The following is a 22,481-nucleotide window of genomic DNA, read 5'->3' on the forward strand; positions in this document are numbered from 1 at the left end:
CCGCCGTGACCAGCCGCAAAGTCCATGACTGCAGCGCCCCAGACAGCTCGGCTAATCCCGCGCGGCAGTGCACAGAAAATGTATATATGTATATTGTGAAAAGAACAGCGTGCAGAATCTTTTCAATGAGACGAAGAGATTCGCTGGACGCAAGTGGCTCAAGCTCTTCCTACGAAGACACCCAGAGATTGCAAGAAGGAAGGCACAACACTTGAATCCAGGAAGATCTGCAAAGCTAACCAAGATTATTGTAAGTGATCATTTTCAGAAACTGAAAACGGTCTTGTACGAATTGGAGTTATTTGACAAATCCCACGTTATCTACAGTATGGATAAAAAGGGATGTCGCCTCTCACTGCACAAGTCTCCTGATGTTTTAGCGAAGAAAGGTGAGAAACTCTTGCACTTCGTTGCCCCAGAACATAGGGAAAATGTTACCATTGTCTCATGTGGGAATGCAATTCGACAGGTTATTCCTCCTACGATACTTTTCAAAGGAAAGCGACGCAAGCCAGAATGGGAAGACTATTTGCCTCCTGGGAAAGCAGTAGAAATGACAGATAAGGACTCAATGAAAACAGCGACATTTATCAAATGGATACATCGTTTTGCCAGATACAAGCCTGCAAAAGATGTTATTTTGATATTTGATGGAGCATCGTCACATTTGGATCCTGAAAGTTGCGACGTTGCTGAATACCACAATATCAGACTTTACTGCTTCCCCAGTAACACAGCACATGAGCTGCAACCCATGGATAAACCAGTATTCAAGTCGTTTGTGTCTTACTGGGATGACGAAGTTCAGCTGTACTGGCCTACACATGAAAGGGAAGAAAAAATAGCACTTAATAGACCTGTATTGAAAAAATCTTCAGCAAGGTGTGGCTAAAAGCAGCATCTCCAGTAAATGTCATGTCTGGGTTCCGTGAAACAGGGATTTATGCTTTTGACTCGGAAGCTATTCCAGACACTGCATTTGCTCCCTCTCGTCTATCAGAGCGTACTGACCCAGAAGAGGACATGACAATTGCCCCTGAATCAGGGAAACTGCCAGAGACTCAATCAGTCCCAAAGGCTTCCCGAAAAAAGAGACGCCAGTCCATTAATTCCAGTTCACCAGAAAGCGACGTATATTCAGTAAAGGGCAGCTCAAGTGACTTCAGTCTTGAAGATAGTGACGCAGCTGAAGATCTCGAGTGTTCTTTCAAGGAAATTTCGCAAACCCCAAAGCTGAAGAAAAAAAGACACCGCGGAAGAAGGCATTAAATTACAAGGCGCAAGTCGTATGTAAGGCAGAACTAAAAAAAAAATGGTACCAACGAAATCTAAGGAAGATAAACTTCGCAAAAAAATTCCACTGTCAGCAAAGAATATTCAGAAGAAAAAATGCAAAAATAAAAACTCCGCTGAAGGAAGCAGCATCTCTGCCTCTAAGAAAGTGTTACAAAAGGTTGGCTGGTTTTGTCACGTGTGCTGTGAAGACAGGATATTCGACATGAGGCTTTGCAAAAAATGTACGAAATATGTGCATTGAAGATTGTGTAGGGTTGACACCAAAAGATAAAGTGCGAAATTTCCTGTGCACCACCTGTAAAAAATGATTTAAATGAGCCAAACCTGTTTCACGAATCATTATTCATGTGTTCATTGAAAATGTAATGGTTAGAAATATTGTTCCTATTACGATAAGGAAACTTACTGCTGTCAGAACATTTTTGATTGCTGATTAAATTTAATAATCTGAAGAGTTAATAAGCAGTAAGTGCCAACAATTCTGTATGAAGCGTTTGTAAAAACAAGTAATTATAAAAGTCTATCATCTCATTCCACTCATTTCTAAAATAAAATTACATTTCAACTCTCGCAGTGTGTTCAAACAGTTTTCCTGCTTTTTACATGCCCCAGAATGTTAATATGAACAAGATTTGGCAACGGGCCATATTAGGAACAACAAGGCCCACTCGCAAGAGTTAAAAATTTTCTTTAAAGTGATGATATTAATTAAACTTTCAATGTTCATTTATTTTTCAACTGAATATAGTTGTAGGATGTTGCACGTACGATCTCGGAATCCTTCCACTTACACATGCTGAATACGAAATTTCTAAACGTTAGGTGGCCCTTATGATTTGGAGGATGAGGTGAGCAGCAATCTGTGGTTGTTTGCTGATAATGCTGTGATGTACGGTAAGGTGTCGAAGTTGAGTGACTGCAGGAAGATACAAGATGACTTAGATAAAATTTGTAGTTAGTGTGATGAATGGCAGCTAATTGTAAGTGTGGAGAAATGTAAGTTAATGCGGATGAGTAGGAAAAAAAGCCTTTAATGTTCAGATACAGCATTAGTAGTGTACTGATTGACACAGTCAAGTCTTTAAAATATCTGGGCGAAACATTGCAAAACGATATGAGGTGGAACGAGCATATGAAAACTGTGGTAGGGAAGGGAAGTGGTTGACTTCGGTTTATTGGGAGAATTTTAGGAAAGAGTGGTTCTCCTGTAAAGGAGACTGCATATAGTAAGTTGGTGCGACCTATTGTTGAGTACTGCTCGAGTGTTTGGGATCCATACCAGGTTGGATTAAAGGAAGACATCAGAGAAATTCAGAGGCGGGCTGCTAGATTTGTTACTGGCAAGTTAGAATAACACGTAAGTGTTACGAAGATGTTACGGGAACTCAAATGGGTATCGCTGCAAGGAAGGCGACGTTCTTTTCTAGAAACACGGTCGAGAAAATGTAGAGAACTGGCATTTGAAGCTGACTGCAGAACGATTCTACTGCCGCCAACGTACATCACGCGTAAGGGCCACAAAGATAAGATACGAGAAATTAGGGTCAAGCGAAGGCGTACAGATACTCTTTTTTCCCTCGCCCTATTTGCGAGTTGAACAAAAGAGGAAATGACAGGTAGCGGTACAGGGTACCCTTCGCCAAGCACCGTACGGTGGCCTCAGGAATATCTAAGTAGATGTATGCATTCAAGCGCTCTTAACGTGTTAAAGGATTCAGTATTGTATTACTTACTGCTCCTGCATATATTTTTTAAGACCATGGCATTTTGCTGTATGCACTTTATTGTTGACCCCCGCAAATAATGCTATAGGCATAAGTATGTATTATTTCTTATCTTTCAATTTTTAAAATATTTTTTAGCCTTTTTGTCTCTAATTTTAGAATTATTACCTGATTTTACTTATTTTTGGTGTATTTTCCTGTATCTCCTTCTGAAGAAGGGCACTAACTGCCCGAAACCGGTAGAAAAATTAAATTTCTTTTATGCAGCTGGTTGCTTAGTATTACATTATATACGACTGTTGTTGTTGTTGTTGTTGTTGTTGTGGTCTTCAGTCCTGAGACTGGTTTGATGCAGCTCTCCATGCTACTCTATCCTGTGCAAGCTTCTTCATCTCCCAGTACCTACTGCAACCTACATCCTTCTGAATCTGCTTAGTGTATTGATCTCTTGGTCTCCCTCTACGATTTTTACCCTCCACGCTGCCCTCCAATGCTAAATTTGTGATCCCTTGATGCCTCAAAACATGTCCTACCAACCGATCCCTTCTTCTAGTCAAGTTGTGCCACAAACTTCTCTTCTCCCCAATCCTATTCAATACCTCCTCATTAGTTACGTGATCTACCCACCTTATCTTCAGCATTCTTCTGTAGCACCACATTTCAAAAGCTTCTATTCTCTTCTTGTCCAAACTGGTTATTGTCCATGTTTCACTTCCATACATGGCTACACTCCATACAAATACTTTCAGAAACGACTTCCTGACACTTAAATCTATACTCGATGTTAACAAATTTCTCTTCTTCAGAAACGATTTCCTTGCCATTGCCAGTCTACATTTTATATCCTCTCTACTTCGACCATCATCAGTTATTTTGCTCCCTAAATATCAAAACTCCTTTACTACTTTAAGTGTCTCATTTCCTAATCTAATCCCCTCAGCATCACCCGATTTAATTTGACTACATTCCATTATCCTCGTTTTGCTTTTGTTGATGTTCATCTTATATCCTCCTTTCAAGACACTGTCCATTCCGTTCAACTGCTCTTCCAAGTCCTTTGCTGTCTCTGACAGAATTACAATGTCATCAGCGAACCTCAAAGTTTTTACTTCTTCTCCATGAATTTTAATACCTACTCCGAATTTTTCTTTTGTTTCCTTTACTGCTTGCTCAATATACAGATTGAATACCATCGGGGAGAGGCTACAACCCTGTCTCACTCCTTTTCCAACCACTGCTTCCCTTTCATACAGTAAAGCTGCATGTCCTCGGGAAAAATTACGGCTGTAGTTTCCCCTTGCTTTCAGCCGTTCGCAGTACCAGCACAGCAAGGCCGTTTTGGTTAATGTTACAAGGCCAGATCAGTCAATCATCCAGACTGTTGCCCCTGCAACTACTGAAAAGGCTGCTGCCCCTCTTCAGGAACCACATGTTTGTCTGGCCTCTCAACAGATACCCCTCCGTTGTGGTTGCACCTACGGTACGGCCATCTGTATCGCCGAGGCGCGCAAGCCTCCCCACCAACGGCAAGGTCCATGGTTCAATACGACTACATTCGCTAAATATGGGTAAAATACTTATCTTATTTGCTTTCTAATAGGGAGATAACCTCAAAACTTGCAGGACCTCATTCAGATAAATTCGAACATATTTGATTGATTTGGAAGATTATAATATTCGTAAACTATTTCACTATGCCATTTACAGGTTTTTGGAAACAAGAGTATATGAAGGTTTTCGCCGCGTTTCGATGTAATAAAGTCTTCACGGGTTTCATGCTGCATAAGATCACAGCGTTATCATGACGTGTCGGAAAGGCTACTCTCTCTCTCTCTCCCTCCCTCTCTCTCTCTCTCTCTCTCTCTCTCTCTCTCTCTCTCCCCCTCTCTCCCTCCCTCCCTCCCTCCCTCTCCTTTCCGTCTTCTGGAACCAGAAGATATTATGCGGCAAGAAACCCGTGAAGATTTTATTGCAAGAGTAATGTTGTACGTAAAATGACCTAGGTACACAAAACCAGGTCTAAGAGATCAAAATATTAGCCAGTTTCAGTTTCTATTATGTCGAGAAAACAGTTATATTGTATGTAAAATAAGATATGTGTTGGAATCTATGCCCAGGAGCTTAGAATATAAAACTATTCGTCAGTCTCTGTTTGTATTATGCAGAGAAAAGAGTAGCAGAGTCACTGATTGGAAAAAGAAAGAAAGTCCCATCACCTCTACTTACAGAAAACTAAATAAAAAAAACACTTGTCAACACATACAATATTGTTCTTACAGTTTTGTGCTGCATTAAAAACTTGTGGAACTAGGTTATCTGTACAAAGTGATGATTCGTTGCAGGGCATTCGATAAATTTTTTGAGGTTATCTTCTTTGGAAGTTGGTGGACATTCGTCCCTTTTGCAATAAATGATCCTCTGGTGGGGAGTTTGCAAGGAATGTCACAGTAACATAGGTTTACACAGCTATTTATTTTTGTTTACGTTACTAACCATCTGAAAACATTGTTATTTATTTAGTAAAACATCTTAAGAACAACAATGTACTGTGATACAATATAAAAAATTTAATTAACAATATTCTTTAACAATTTTTAATGTTCTTCATCAGATTGTACTGTGATGTCTTTATGGAAGTCCTAATCTTCTCCATCAGACTGGAAATCATTATTTCCTCTGGGCCACTGAAGAATGTTGCTAAAAAACTCTTGATACTCTAATGGAATGTACTTCATTGTTTTATTAAGATCTTACAGCTTCTTGGTATTTATAGCAATCTTGTTATTGTATGCCATAGTTCTAGGATAATCAGGTATTTGTTTACCTTTAAAAAGCATATATGTATTGTAAAGCAGCCCATCTATCCATTCCGAACAAACGACATATCCCGGATTCTGATGTTTATAGGTCAAATGTCGAAATCGAGCAAGCGAAAATTTTTCCTTTGCTTGACAATTTGTGGCAAATGAAGATTTTTTAATGTGGTGTGGCCACCATTCCTTAAAGTCAATAATATCTTTATGTTCAATAATCTTGACTTGAGACGAATTCAGTGTTTTTCTTGAATTAACTATCATTTCAGCTTACTGTTTGACAGGGTAGATTCTATCTTGTTGTCATATGACACTTTTGATTACAGAAAAATCGCTATTAAATGGGAGGAAGGAGTGACCTCGAACAGGAAAATAATACTGAATTATTTGAAATTTCCCAGGCATTGCGAGATACATCAGGTACCTTACGATAGCATTGTTTTTATTTCGCCCGCCACAAGAATCACTGAACACATGTCGCTCTTTCACTGAGTCAGGTAGTCCACTTATGTAGTCACTGAGAAATGTGCACACTTCATTGGGACCTCGATTACCTTGTCCTTCATGGTAGCAGCAAAGCTGTGCTGTGTTGTCTTTCAGGCTATGGATTCCAAATACAAAAAGTCACAGTTTCCATAAGTAGAACATTTCCTGTACAGGAAGACAAGGAAGGGCAACATTTTGCATATAATCAAACACCAGACCGACTACATCATTTTTTCAGCGCACAGTTTTATCACCTCTTGTTATTTTTTATAAAACTTAGATGCTCGTCGCTTGTGAACCATCAATTCTGCGACAGCCACACATTTTGCAACTTCATTCAGGAACGGAGATTTGATTTTGATTAGAAGCTCCTCCCACGCAGAACATACATCTACTTGTGGGCGACCGAATCTATAATGTAAATTTTCATTGAAGTATTTGAGATAATATTCATACTTCACTGTCAGTTCTGGGTTTTTATCACAAAACAAGTCGTGCATCTTTCTCACGTTTTAGTGGGAATCCAAGTACACAATACTTTTGTCACTGTAGTTTGACTGGTGTGTTGAGAAAGATCGAATAAGAGCATTAGTCTTAGCAATGACATCAGATCCAACTGTATTTACCCTGGCGTTCTACGGATCGGAGCGTGGAATGTCAGATCACTTAATCGGGCGGGTAGGTTAGAAAATTTAAAAAGGGAAATGGATAGGTTAAAGTTAGATATAGTGGGAATTAGTGAAGTTCGGTGGCAGGAGGAACAAGACTTTTGGTCAGGTGATTACAGGGTTATAAATACAAAATCAAATAGGGGTAATGCAGGAGTAGGTTTAATAATGAATAAAAAAATAGGAGTGCGGGTTAGCTACTACAAACAGCATAGTGAACGCATTATTGTGACCAAGATAGACACAAAGCCCATGCCTACTACAGCAGTACAAGTTTATATGCCAACTAGCTCTGCAGATGATGAAGAAATTGATGAAATGTATGACGAGATAAAAGAAATTATTCAGGTAGTGAAGGGAGACGAAAATTTAATAGTCATGGGCGACTGGAATTCGTCAGTAGGAAAAGGGAGAGAAGGAAACATAGTAGGTGAATATGGATTGGGGGGAAGAAATGAAAGAGGAAGCCGCCTTGTAGAATTTTGCACAGAGCATAACTTAATCATAGCTAACACTTGGTTCAAGAATCATGATAGAAGGTTGTATACCTGGAAGAATCCTGGAGATACTAAAAGGTATCAGATAGATTATATAATGGTAAGACAGATTTAGGAACCAGGTTTTAAATTGTAAGACATTTCCAGGGGCAGATGTGGATTCTGACCACAATCTATTGGTTATGACCTGCAGATTGAAACTGAAGAAACTGCAAAAAGGTGGGAATTTAAGGAGATGGGACCTGGATAAACTGAAAGAACCAGAGGTTGTAGAGAGTTTCAGGGAGAGCATAAGGGGACAATTGACAGGAATGGGGGAAAGAAATACAGTAGAAGAAGAATGGGTAGCTCTGAGGGATGAAGTAGTGAAGGCAGCAGAGGATCAAGTAGGTAAAAAGACGAGGGCTAATAGAAATCCTTGGGTAACAGAAGAAATATTGAATTTAATTGATGAAAGGAGAAAATATAAAAATGCAGTAAATGAAGCAGGCAAAAAGGAATACAAACGTCTCAAAAATGAGATCGACAGGAAGTGCAAAATGGCTAAGCAGGGATGGCTAGAGGACAAATGTAAGGATGTAGAGGCTTGTCTCACTAGGGGTAAGATAGATACTGCCTACAGGAAAATTAAAGAGACCTTTGGAGATAAGAGAACCACTTGTATGAATATCAAGAGCTCAGATGGCAACCCAGTTCTAAGCAAAGAAGGGAAGGCAGAAAGGTGGAAGGAGTATATAGAGGGTTTATACAAGGGCGATGTACTTGAGGACAATATTATGGAAATGGAAGAGGATGTAGATGAAGATGAAATGGGAGATAAGATACTGCGTGAAGAGTCTGATAGAGCACTGAAAGACCTGAGTCGAAACAAGGCCCCGGGAGTAGACAATGTAGTGGACTGACAAGGCAGCCAGTCCACAGAGACGGGTAGCCGAAAGGGCACACGTACACACACGCCGACTGGCGCGAAGTCTGGAACAGGATACGTGATGAATGTGATAAAGAAAAGAACGTAGCTACTAGAACACTTAACTTTTATATCGTCCTTTGGTATACAGCATTCTTGATGATACAAGTGAGACTCTTTAGATTCATGAAGTAACTAATGGCGCCTTACTAGCTCGTAGCCATGGACTTAGCTGAAGGCTATTCTAACTGTCTCTCGTCAAATGAGAGAAAGGCTTCGTCAGTGTAGTCGCTAGCAAAGTCGTCGTACAACTGGGGCGAGTGCTAGTACGTCTCTCGAGACCTGCCGTGTGGTGGCGCTCGGTCTGCGATCACTCAGTGGCGACACGCGGGTCCGACATGTACTAATGGACCGCGGCCGATTTAAGCTACCACCTAGCAAGTGTGGTGTCTGGCGGTGACACCACAGACAACATTCCATTAGAACTACTGATGGCCTTGGGAGAGCCAGTCATGACAAAACTCTTCCATCTGGTGAGCAAGATGTATGAGACAGGCGAAATACCCACAGACTTCAAGAAGAATATAATAATTCCAATCCCAAAGAAAGCAGGTGTTGACAGATGTGAAAATTACCGAACTATCAGTTTAATAAGTCACAGCTGCAAAATACTAACGCGAATTCTTTACAGACGAATGGAAAAACTGGTAGAAGCGGACCTCGGGGAAGATCAGTTTGGATTCCGTAGAAATGTTGGAACACGTGAGGCAATACTAACCTTACGACTTATCTTAGAAGAAAGATTAAGGAAAGGCAAACCTACGTTTCTAGCATTTGTAGACTTAGAGAAAGCTTTTGACAACGTTAACTGCAATACTCTCTTTCAAATTCTGAAGGTGGCAGGGGTAAAATACAGGGAGCGAAAGGCTATTTACAATTTGTACAGAAACCAGATGGCAGTTATAAGAGTCGAGGGGCATGAAAGGGAAGCAGTGGTTGGGAAAGGAGTGAGACAGGGTTGTAGCCTCTCCCCGATGTTATTCAATCTGTATATTGAGCAAGCAGTAAAGGAAACAAAAGAAAAATTCGGAGTAGGTATTAAAACTCATGGAGAAGAAGTAAAACCTTTGAGGTTCGCCGATGACATTGTAATTCTGTCAGAGACAGCAAAGGACTTGGAAGAGCAGTTGAACGGAATGGACAGTGTCTTGAAAGGAGGATATAAGATGAACATCAACAAAAGCAAAACGAGGATAATGGAATGTAGTCAAATTAAATCGGGTGATGCTGAGGGGATTAGATTAGGAAATGAGACACTTAAAGTAGTAAAGGAGTTTTGCTATTTGGGGAGTAAAATAACTGATGATGGTCGAAGTAGAGAGGATATAAAATGTAGACTGGCAATGGCAAGGAAATCGTTTCTGAAGAAGAGAAATTCGTTAACATCGAGTATAGATTTAAGTGTCAGGAAGTCGTTTCTGAAAGTATTTGTATGGAGTGTAGCCATGTATGGAAGTGAAACATGGACGATAACCAGTTTGGACAAGAAGAGAATAGAAGCTTTCGAAATGTGGTGCTACAGAAGAATGCTGAAGATAAGGTGGGTAGATCACGTAACTAATGAGGAGGTATTGAATAGGATTGGGGAGAAGAGAAGTTTGTGGCACAACTTGACTAGAAGAAGGGATCGGTTGGTAGGACATGTTTTGAGGCATCAAGGGATCACAAATTTAGCATTGGAGAGCAGCGTGGAGGGTAAAAATCGTAGAGGGAGACCAAGAGATGAATACACTAAGCAGATTCAGAAGGATGTAGGTTGCAGTAGGTACTGGGAGATGAAGAAGCTTGCACAGGATAGAGTAGCATGGAGAGCTGCATCAAACCAGTCTCAGGACTGAAGACCACAACAACAACAACAACATGATTTCCTCTACGGTCATCTGGAGACTGGCCATTAGCAAGGAGCGATGTTAAGCGTACAACAGCTTTATCACTCACAGCATGAAAACTGCAAAATGCTTTGCGCCCTACCTGAATCCTTCCGCTCTGTTTCATAACAGAGAACCTGTATGTACCTTTATTCACAGATGTCGGATTTTCTTTTCTGCTCCTTCTCCTTTGTACAGATGAATGTTCTATCACTGGCGCTGCAGTCCGGAACCGCGGGACTGCTACGGTCGCAGGTTCGAATCCTGCTTAGGGCATGGGTGTGTGTGATGTCCTTAGGTTGGTTAGGTTTAAGTAGTTCTAAGTTCTAGGGGACTTATGACCTAAGATGTTGAGTCCCATAGTGCTCAGAGCCATTTGAACCATTTGAAACAATGTTCTATCAGTCCCATTAAATACAGGTCAATCTCCCTCTTAGTTTTACCATCGAAGAAACCTCCTAATTATTTCCCATTTGCTCCTCATCTTTGAACTGTTCGAAACACATTTTGGAACAACTGCAATAAAACAGAATGCTGGAGCAAGATACAATACAATTCACTTAAACATTTAGTAGTAAAATGAAGACAAATATCACATGAAATCATTTATATAAAACTTACTTGCATGGTGGACAAGACCGTTTTCTACATCTAACTCTACATTTATACTCCGAAAGCCACCCAACGGTGTGTGGCGGAGGGCACTGTAAGTGCCACTGTCATTACCTCCCTTTCCTGTTACAGTCGCGTATAGTTCGCGGGAAGAACGACTGCTGGAAAGCCTCCGTGCGCGCTCGAATCTCTCCAATTTTATATTCGTGATCTCCTCGGGAAGTATAAGTAGGGGGAAGTAATATATTCGATACCTCATCCAGAAACGCAGCCGGCTGGAGTGGCCAAGCGGTTCTAGGCGCTTCAGTCTGGAATCGCGCCACCACTACGGTCGCAGGTTCGAATCCTGCCTCGGGCATGGATTTGTGTGTCGTTCTTAGGTTAGTTAGGTTTAAGTAGTTCTAAGTTCTAGGAAACTGATGACCTGAAATGTTAAGTCCCATAGTGCTCAGAGCTATTTGAACCATTTGAACCATTTGAACCAGAAACGCACCCTCTCGAAACCTGGACAGCAAGCTACACCGCCATGCAGAGCGCCTCTCTTACAGAGTCTGCCACTTGAGTTTGCTAAACATCTCCGTAACGCTATCACGCTTACCAAATAACCCTGTGACGAAACGTGCCGCTCTTCTTTGGATCTTCTCTATCTCCTCTGTCAACCCGACCTGCTACGGATCCCACACTGATGAGAAATACTCAAGTATAGGTCGAACGAGTGTTTTGTAAGCCACCTCCTTTGTTGATGGACTACATTTTCTAAGCACTCTCCCAATGAATCTCAACCTGGTACCCGCCTTACCAACAATTAATTTTATATGATCATTCCAATTCAAATCGTTCCGCACGCATACTCCCAGATATTTTACGGAAGTAACTGCTACCAGTGTTTGTTCCGCTATCATATAATCGTACAATAAAGGATCCTTCTTTCTATGTATTTGCAATACATTACATTTGTCTATGTTAAGGGTCAGTTGCCACTCCCTGCACCAAGTGCCTATCCGCTGCAGATCTTCCTGCATTTCGCTGCAATTTTCTAATGCTGCATCTTCTCTGTATACTACAGCATCATCCGCGAAAAGCCGCATGGAACTTCCGACACTATCTACTAGGTCATTTATATATATTGTGAAAAGCAATGGTGCCATAACACTCCCCTGCGGCACGCCAGAGGTTACTTTAACGTCTGTAGACGTATCTCCATTGATAACAACATGCTGTGTTCTGTTTGCTAAAAACTCTTCAATCCAGCCACACAGCTCGTCTGATATTCCGTAGGCTCTTACTTTGTTTATCAGGCGACAGTGCGGAACTGTATCGAACGCCTTCCGGAAGTCAAGGAAAATGGCATCTACCTGGGAGCCTGTATCTAATATTTTCTGGGATCTCATGAACAAGTAAAGCTGGTACAACTAATCCTTCAGAGGTTATGTATTCCTGTCCTAGTGATCTAGCTCTTTTGCGGCTTTCGTTGACATAGTCATCTACATTTCTTACATCTTTTCTTGTCCCGTACACTTTTTCAATTTCAGAGTCACTTTCACTCATGATGCAACGAGTCTACAAACAGCAACCTATGTAAACACACTGACAACAATGTGGGACAGTAAAACTAAAACAATGTGTTTAAATGCCACTTAGTGAACAGCTCCAAAATTGAATGAATATTTCAGCTTATTTTCGAAAAATATGGACTATCTACCTATTTCCAATAAGTGATTCAATTTGTGTGTAAAGGCTTGGTACATCAGCACAGTGTCAAATTATGTACACAGAACCCCAAACCCCGTTGCTAATAGAGCTTTCAGAAGTGGTTATACAGGTCGAGGAATTATTAATAACTATAACATCAGCGGACTCGAAGATAATGTTTCTTTTAATACGGTACTGCATCGAACCGATTTCAATAGACGCTATCCTGAGCCATATGTAGATACTGTATTAACTCTTAGTTGCCAGCACTTATAACAGAAAAATCAGACTGTTCTGCCGTACTGTTTATTATCAACGCATCGTACAACTTTTGTCAGAATAGTCAAGTCTGTAGCACTTTGTGTGACAGTGATGTAAGATTATATACTACATCACAAAATGTAACAAGAAAGCACGAAATGAAGATAAGATTAAAAAGTAATAACAGAAGGAAAACGCAGTGGCAATAAAACAATATTAGAATTCGTTCTGGTATCTCTGACAGTGGAATACTTGTACCGTTCGTTGTTGCTAAGAATGTTCGTCGAGCACTTAGATGTAGAGGTTGGGATAAAAATTCAACTAATACAATATAAAACTTCCTGGCAGATTAAAACTGTGTGCCCGACCGAGACTCGAACTCGGGACCTTTGCCTTTCGCGCGCAAGTGCTCTACCAACTAAGCTACCGAAGCACGACTCACGCCCGATTCTCACAGCTTTACTTCTGCCAGTATCTCGTCTCCTACCTTCCAAAGTGGTAGAGCACTTGCCCGCGAAAGGCAAAGGTCCCGAGTTCGAGTCTCGGTCGGGCACACAGTTTTAATCTGCCAGGAAGTTTCATATCAGCGCATACTCCGCTGCAGAGTGAAAATCTCATTCTGTAATACAATATAGGTGGCGTACTGTGTACTGACATGAGGAGTGTTGGTGCACAATCTATGTGTTGTAGTAGATTGCCGTCCGTGTTTAAAAGTTGAAATAATAACGTCAATTTTACCCGGTGACGGAACTTACAGACATGATTTTCGGGTACGGGAAAGCAAAGGGAAACAGCACAGAAGGGGAAAGATTGTGCAGGACCAAATATATGTTTAGAAGACATCGGGCTCACTCCATGTTTCCAAGACTGCTACAGCGATTGAGTGAAAGAGGGCCATTGGTACTACAGTGCGGCGACAGAGGAGTACAACGAAATACACGGACTCGTGACTTAGAGGATGCAGTGCTTGCTGTAGTGGATGAGGCGCCTGCAATGAGCACTCGATCAGTTGCGCGTGAAATGAATGTTTTGCAGGGTACTGTGTGGCGAGTATCACGGTAAACGCGGCTACAACCCTACCATCCACAGAAAGTGCACGCTTTCACTCCTGCTCACTTCGGCCCTAGTGTCGTGTTCAGCCAATGGTTCTTGCAGCGCCTTACAGCCGATATTCACTTGCCTGCGTACGCACTTTTCACGGATGAAGCATCTTTCGCAAGGGACGGAATGCTAAATAGTCGCACATTACGGTTTTGAAGAGTCGTTAGTCTACGTGTGGGCAGGAATAATTAAGTACTAGGCACGTTTCTTCTTCCTCCTCCCTTAAATGCACCAGTGTGCACAGTGTTATTAGAGACATACTACCGACGTTCCTGGAGCATATCTCACTTGTTATTCGTCTAAGGATGCGATTCCGACATGATGGAGCTCCACTTCATTTGGGACTGAAGGTGAACACCCGGATTAGCATTCCTTAAAAATTCGGTAGGCAAATTAGATCATGTGTCGTGACAGGCAAGTTCACTTGATCTCACGTCACTTAATTTCTTCTTTTTGCGACATGTGAAAAGTCTTGTGTATAGACACCTTTCCAGGCTGCCGCGCATCTGGCAAGAATTCTCGCTGCCTGTGACACAGTTCAGACAATACCGGCTACAACAGAACTTTGTGCAACGATGCCATGCCTGCATTGGCGCTGGGAGGTGGCCATTGTGAACGATTGTTGTAAATGTAGCAGCTTGTGAAACGCGTACAAGCAAATAGAACTCATTATTACCGTACCAGTAACAGGATTTTCGGCCTCTCTGGCATCAAGTTAGGTGCGCCGGTACTAGTCCATCAGCAGAAGAAGTTACCTGAAGATGCTGAAGAACATTCAGGGGGAATTTTGTAAATCATGATGAAGATTCGGAAGTTTGGGCCCTTGATTTGGGTGCTGGCCGAGCGTAAGGCGTAACTTGAGTAGATTTCCGCTTATAAAATGGTTCAAATGACTCTAAGCACTATGGGACTTAACATCTGAGGTCATCAGTCCCCTACACTTAGAATTACTTAAACCTAACCTAAGGACATCACACACATCCATGCCCGAGGCAGAATTCGAACCTGCGACCGTAGCAGCCGCGTGGTTCCTGACTGAAGTGCCTAGAATTGCTCGGCCACAGTGGCCGGCTTCCTCTTATATCTTTCGACTCTGTCGTTTTGGGAACTAGGGTCACTTACCTCAAACTGACACGTTTACGCTTCTCCATCATCCCTGGAACTTTGTGACATCATCACGGAATCACATTGTATATTACTAAGCGACTGTCCCGGAACACAATACCAGTGCCAGGTCGCCGAACTAAGGACTTCCAGGGTCAACTACAATTTGTTATTATTGAGGTAAGGTCTTATGGGACGAAACTGCTGAGGTCATCGGTCCCTAAGCTTACACACTAATTAAGCTAACTTAAACTAAATTGCGCTAAGGACGACACACACGCCCATGCCCGAGGAAGGACTCGAACCTCCGACGGAGGGAGCCGCGCGGACCGTGACAAGACGTCCCAGACCGCGCGGCTACCCCGCGTGGCGTTAAAATTTGATTTTGATTACTTCGAGTAATTGTTGACCGACCTTAAAAATTTAAAATGCTGTCATAATCTACTCGTTAAGAGGCATAATCTTTTGTTAAAAGTTTAACACAAAAAGACAAGCATTACAATTAGATACTGTGTATTTGTCTTCAAGCAGCGTAACTGACGTCGCACAATTCTCGGACTTTCTTCATCCAGTATTTGAGAGTGAGAAAACAGTAAAACTTCTATTTCAGACATGAAGTTTTAATTTATTACTTCTTTACTACTAACTCTCCTCCTAACACACTCTACATGTAGTACGTAAATATGTCACTGAATGTAAGTGCTAAATATATCATTATACGACACATAAGGCAGGAGATATGACGTCATAAGTATTGAGATGGGAGAAAAACTTGCCTTTGCTTCAATTGGAGCGCAAATTGTCCACACTATATTCATCCACTGTTTCGTAATGAGAGCACTTCGCAACTTCCGAAAACCTTTTAGCATAATTTCAAATTTTTTCAGTTTTTTTCAGTTACATGCTTAACAGCAAGTATTTAACACAGTAACTCATTTGTAAAGTAATCAGACGTTTAACGGTGATTTACAGATGAGATTTGGATTCTTTAATGAGTCGGAGGTTCACTGGTTTTACAAGAGGCATTCAATAAGCACAATAAGCAACGCAACACATTTTTCATTGCACACAGTTTCATCTTATTTAGGATTCCAATACACCATATTATTCCCCACTCGTTTGGCTACAAACCTTTGTTCTTCGACATAATTTCTGTAGGATGCGACGGCCTTACTCCACTTTACTAGGACAGCCCGTATGGTACCACTAAACTGGTCGACGTCGGAGCCAACGTTTTGCTGCATCAATAACCTCCACATCATCCACTTTTTGCCTCCCATGGAGTATATCCTTCATTGAGCCAAAGAGATGATCTTTCGCTGCTCTTTACGGTCGACCTGTTAGGCGGCGAGGAACTCAACGGGCACACACCTTTCAGTACCCCAATTGGTGGACGAATGTGTCAGCTCTACCGACAGAGACGTCCAGTTGAGCAGCTAGGTGTCTGTTTGTGATCCGTCGATCAGCTCCAATGAGAGTGTCCGCACGTTCCAACACCGTAGCAGTCACAGTGTTTGCCGGCTGGAACGCTGGATATAGGACAATTTTGCACGACCTCGTAGCGATGGTAACAGACGCCTCGCGTAACGACTCGCCGTGCTTCTGTTCATTGCCAGAGCTATGTAGACATTCTGCAAGCGCCTATGAATATCTGCATTACTCATGTTTTCCCCCAAAAGAAACCCAATGACAGCTCTCTGCTTGGAACGCACTTGCGTTACAGTCGCCATTTTGGAGGGTTCGTATAGCGCCGCCACGTATAGTAAGTTTATGAAACTATACGGATTGTAGCGGGAATATTCCACGATGTCCCACAGCAAATTCCTCATTTTTTCAACCAAAATTAGCCGAGAAAACATGTGTTGCATTGTTTATTGTACGCCACTCATATTTGCACGATCTTTACGAGATACACGCATGTTCGTAGTTTTTACAAAATTGTTAAGGCTTTCGTGGCCACTTGTTGACAAACTGCCTATTGGCTTCTGTCTCGGGTTCTTCGGCCGACGTTCATCTGATGATTATTCTGACGTTTCGCCAGAACGAGTGGCTGGCATTGTCAAAGCTTCACCCTCCATTGCCGTTGGTGAACTGGAGGCGAGCTCGCGGCCGCAGACTATATGCACCTGGCGCGCCAACGTCCGAGGGCTTCTCCGCGGTCATTTCCGGTGCGGTTCTCCTCTTGCTACCTGCGACGGTCGTTCGCTGCAGTACGGGAAGCCAGGATCCGTTTACCTTAAGGCTTTCCTCTTTCTTGTTGAAACTGTTCGGGTGTTTTTGTATTTCTACAGCTTCTCTGAACAAGCGCGTGTGATAGTGCTTCTCTACAGCTAGAACTTCCGTGTCGGCGAATTTTATTACGTGGTCGGTCCCATTCAGTGCGTGCTCTACCACGGCCGATTTCTCCACCTGCCCCAACCTGCAATGTCGCTTGTGCTCTTTGATCCTGGTGTTAATTGACCGTCCAGTCATTCCGACATAAACTTTTCCGCATGTGCATGGTATACGGTATGCCACTCGTGCTGGCGAAACGTCAGAAAAATCATTAGATGAACGTCGGCCGAAGAACCCGAGACAGAAGCCAATAGGCAGTTTGTCAACAAGTGGCCACGAAAGCCTTAACAATTTTGTATTACGCCTCTACGGGGAGGAGATTTGCAGATTGTACCGACGCCTTGACCAACGACGGAGGAAGAAAGCGCGATTGATGTCCTCTCTCGCCTTTCTGTCACGGTGCCGAGATGAATGTGCTACACCGAAGTTCTTGAGATGTAAGCGCCTATTCACCACCGCCCAAGCACATCGTATCTACGACAGAATGGAACGAGCTTTTCTTCGTGAGCGAATACATACAACATACATACAACACGGAAAGACTTGGCAAGAACGGATCAGGAACTTCTGGACATTTTCTATCAACTAAGTAGCAGAATGCATCGAGACGACTGGGACAAGATCGACAGCATCACTCACAGGAGCATGCAGAACGAACTCGAGGGCTGCACCGAACTGCAGAAGAAAAAGTTTGAAAGATGCCGGAAGCAGAACGTCGGCCGAAGAACCCGAGACAGAAGCCAATAGGCAGTTCGTAGTTTTTGTTCCAAAAGACGGTTCTTGAAGTTTTCCAGTCATGTGCCTTTCTCCGAGTGTCTGCCAATTCATATTTTTCAGAAGTTCTGTCACACTCTCTCGCCACACAAACAAGCCTGTGACCCTTCACATCGACCTTATTTGTATAAGTGCCGTGTAATCCGTGAGTTCAAAAATGGCTCTGAGCACTATGCGACTTAACTTCTGAGGTCATCAGTCGCCTAGAACTTAGAACTAATTAAACCTAACTAACCTAAGGACATCACACACATCCATGCCCGGGGCAGGATTCGAACCTGAGACCGCGGCGGTCGCTCGGTTCCAGACTGCAGCGCCTAGAACCGCACGGCCACTCCGGCCGGCTCCGTGAATTCTTTCTGATATGTGTCCCCTACACTTGATAAGTTTTCAGGATGGATCACATATATTGGACATTTGTGCATCCGTCACCTTTACGAGGGATTAAACTCTTCTGGAACACTTCAGATGAGGTGTCTAGATGTATGTGCCAAACAAGTGATTTGTATAGGCGCTCTTTCTTAGACACGCTGTACATTCCGACTGTCCTATTTATAATTCACACCACCGCTATGTCAATGTAACGCCCAAACCTACCAGAAACTCATGACGTGACGAATAGTGGCTGCCCGTTCCTTTGACGATTGATATGAATGGTGTCATTTAATATTTAACGCTACGTGATTTGCCACCCGAGCCAGAGCAGTGGTTGAGGCGCACTACTACTACACGGTTGAGAAGGTTCAGAAACCTATTCGGCCATTTAGGTTTGCAGCAGTTGCCCTAAGCTTCCATAAGAATGCAAAAATGGTTCCTAACGGATGTCCACGGCCGATACTCTCTCCTGTCCTTATCCAGCTGAGCTTCTTTCTCCCACCAATCTCCCCATTGCGGACTTGATGTTAAAATCTAAAGTTTCTGCATCTTTTCTTCCTTCTTGTTGAACTAAAGAAGTACTGAAATTGTATACCTGAAATTGACACAAACGCCATTGTCACTGCTGTTTCTTGTTGTTTTTATAAAGCGCTTCCTAACATCCTTTCACTTTTGTCTTTGTTCTATTAATACCAGAAAATTGCTCAACACTAATCTGCGTTCGGACAGGAAAATAATATATGAAAACAGTGTATCTTGGAAAGGGAGACAATATCGAACTACGTCGAGGATATCTCTGGAAAAGCTTAAGTTATCTCATATCTATTTACACCTATTATGATAGGAAACTGGGGTAATCAACTGGTCTTCGGCATCTTAACACAGCTTGGCGTTCTTCGATCGAAACGTTTCCAATTGAAGTATCAAGTATCTTTTGCTTCCCACGTCGCTAGCGGATGGAAGGTAGCGCAACCGCTGGCCGGAAGGAAACCGCTACCCACGATCGGTACCACCGTTCTCATGTGCCGCGGCTCTCCTGTGCCACCACGTACGCAGTGCAGGCCTTTACTATATGGCAGCAATTTTTTGCGAAAACAGAGGAAAAAAGTGACGACACAGCCAGCCTGTGACACGCACTGAGACTGTGATGCAGGGATCATCGCTGCTAGGTACCGCGAGCCCATCCCGGTTGTAAGTCAAGAGTAGTGACTGGCGTATTGTGACGAGCCAGTTGCTCGGCCACCATTGACCAGACGTTTACAATTGGTGAGAGATCTGGAGAATGTCCTGGTAAGGGCATCAGACTAACTGTATCCAGAAAGGCCCGTACAGGACCTGCTGAAATGTAGGGCTTCGCAGGGATCGAATGAAGGGTAGAGCCACGGGTCGTAACACATCTCAAATGTAACGTCCACTGTTCAAAGTGCCGTCAATGCGAACAAGAGGTGACCGAGACGTGTAACCAATGGCACCCCATACCATCACGCCGGGTGATACGCCAGTATGGCGACGACAAATACACGCTTCCAATGCGCGTTCACCGCGATGTCGCCAAACACGGATGCGACCATCATGAGGCTGTAAACAGAACCTGGATTCATCCGAAAAAATGTTTTGCCATTCGTGCACCCAGGTGCGTCGTTGTGTACACCATCGCAGGCGCTCCTATCTGTGATGCAGCGTCAATGTTAACCGCAGGCATGGTCTCCGAGCTGATAATCCATGCTGCTGCAAACGTCGTCGAACTGTTCGTGCAGATGGTTGTTGTCTTGCAAACGTCCGCATCTGTTGACACAGGGATGGAGACGTGGCTGCACGATCCGTTACAGCCATGCGGATAAGATGCCTGTACTTCGACTGCTAGTGATACGAGACTGTTGGGATACAGCACGGTGTTCCGTATTACCCTCCTGAACCCACCGAGTCCATGTTCTGCTAACTGTCTTTGGATCTCGATCAACGCGAGCAGCAATGTCACGATACGATAAACCGCAATCGCGATAGGCTACAATACGACCTTTATCAAAGTCGGAAACGTGATGGTACGCATTTCTCCTCCTTACACGAGGCATCACACCAACGTTTGCCGGCCGAAGTGGCCGTGCGGTTAAAGGCGCTGCAGTCTGGAACCGCCAGACCGCTACGGTCGCAGGTTCGAATCCTGCCTCGGGCATGGATGTTTGTGATGTCCTTAGGTTAGTTAGGTTTAACTGGTTCTAAGTTCTAGGGGACTAATGACCTCAGCAGTTGAGTCCCATAGTGCTCAGAGCCATTTGAACCAACCAACAACAACGTTTCACTAGGCAACGCCGGTCAACTGCTGTTTGTGTATGAGAAATCGGTTGGAAACTTTCCTCATGTCAGCACGTTGTAGGTGTCACCACCGGAGCCAACCTTGTGTGAATGCTCTGAAAAGCTAATCATTTGCATATCACAGCATCTTCTTCCTGTCGGTTAAATTTCGCGTCTGTATCACGTCATCTTCTTGGTGTAGCAATTTTAATGGCCAGTAGTGTAATTACGAGGACGTGCTGGAAAATAATACTTTCGAATTTCTTACGTAAAACCGCTTAAACTTTTTAAATGAAACAAGCTTCATTAACATTCTACATCTTTATTCTTCATGTCTACATATTTATTTCTCAACGAAATCACTCTGGCGATGAACACATTTTTCCCAAATCGAGAACAGTTTGTTGATACCGACACTGTAGAATGGCTCTGAGCACTATGGGACTCAACTGCTGAGGTCATTAGTCCCCTAGAACTGAGAACTAGTTAAACCTAACTAACCTAAGGACATCACACACATCCATGCCCGAGGCAGGATTCGAACCTGCGACCGTAGCGGTCTCGCGGTTCCAGACTGCAGCGCCAGAACCGCGCGGCCACTTCGGCCGGCTACACTGTAGAATGTTTGACTTCGTTGACAGAGAGGCAACCCCACATCCGTCTTCACCGCTCCTTCACCACCCGAATGAAGTCCGCGAAGGTGTTCTTTAAGTTTAGAAAACACATGAAAGTCGTATGGGACCACGTCGGGATTGTATGAAGGATGACCGATGACAGCGGACTCAAGGCGCAGGATTGTTGCAGATGTCGCAGCGCTCATGTGTGGTTTGGCATTGCATTGCCGAAGGAGACTCCATTTGTGGGCGAACTCATCGGATTCGAAACTCGATTGCAGCACGGAGTTTTTCACACACCGGCATAGATATGTTACACACCGCCTGTTACACGCTACAATTCGGAGCCCTCTAGCGGTAGAGGGATGCAAATATGTAGACGTGAAGGATAGTAATATAGAATGTTAATAACGTTGGTTTTATTTAAAAAGCTTTAAAAATTTTGATATAAAAATTTGGAGGCACTACTTTTCAGCCCGCCCTTTTAGCTGAAGGGGTATCTGACTAACAGACTAAAAATGTGTTGTATTTGAGGCGAAAGTTCAGACAAACTGAAGTTACACTGGCGATGGCCCAAGGAAGTGCAGTAGGACCTGAACTGTTCTCAATCTACATTAACGAATTCTACATCTACATCTACATTTATACTCCGCAAACCAACCAACGGTGTGTGGCGGACGGCACTTTACGTGCCTCTGTCATTACCCTCCCTTTTCTGTTCCAGTCGCGTATGGTTCGCGGGAAGAACGACTGTCGGAAAGCCTCCGTGAGCGCTCGAATCTCTCTAATTTTACATTCGTGATCTCCTCGGGAGGTATAAGTAGGGGGAAGCAATATATTCGATACCTCATCCAAAAACGCACCCTCTCGAAACCTGGACAGCAAGCTACGCCGCCATGCAGAGCGCCTACTTGCAGAGTCTGCCACTTGAGTTTGCTAAACATCTCCGTAACGCTATCACGCTTACCAAATAACCCTGTGACGAAACGCGCCGCTCTTCTTT

General features: G+C 43.2%; 1 protein-coding gene across 1 annotated transcript; it reads left to right on the top strand.

Moving 5' to 3' along the window:
• Nucleotides 1–328: 328 nt before the first annotated feature.
• LOC126249496 (uncharacterized) lies at nucleotides 329–892 on the top strand. Its single transcript, XM_049951148.1, has one exon. It carries the CDS (start codon nucleotides 329–331, stop codon nucleotides 890–892), a length of 564 nt encoding a protein of 187 aa, XP_049807105.1.
• Nucleotides 893–22,481: the final 21,589 nt, after the last annotated feature.

Source organism: Schistocerca nitens, chromosome 3 (assembly GCF_023898315.1).
Source record: "Schistocerca nitens isolate TAMUIC-IGC-003100 chromosome 3, iqSchNite1.1, whole genome shotgun sequence".
Taxonomy (NCBI): domain Eukaryota; kingdom Metazoa; phylum Arthropoda; class Insecta; order Orthoptera; family Acrididae; genus Schistocerca; species Schistocerca nitens.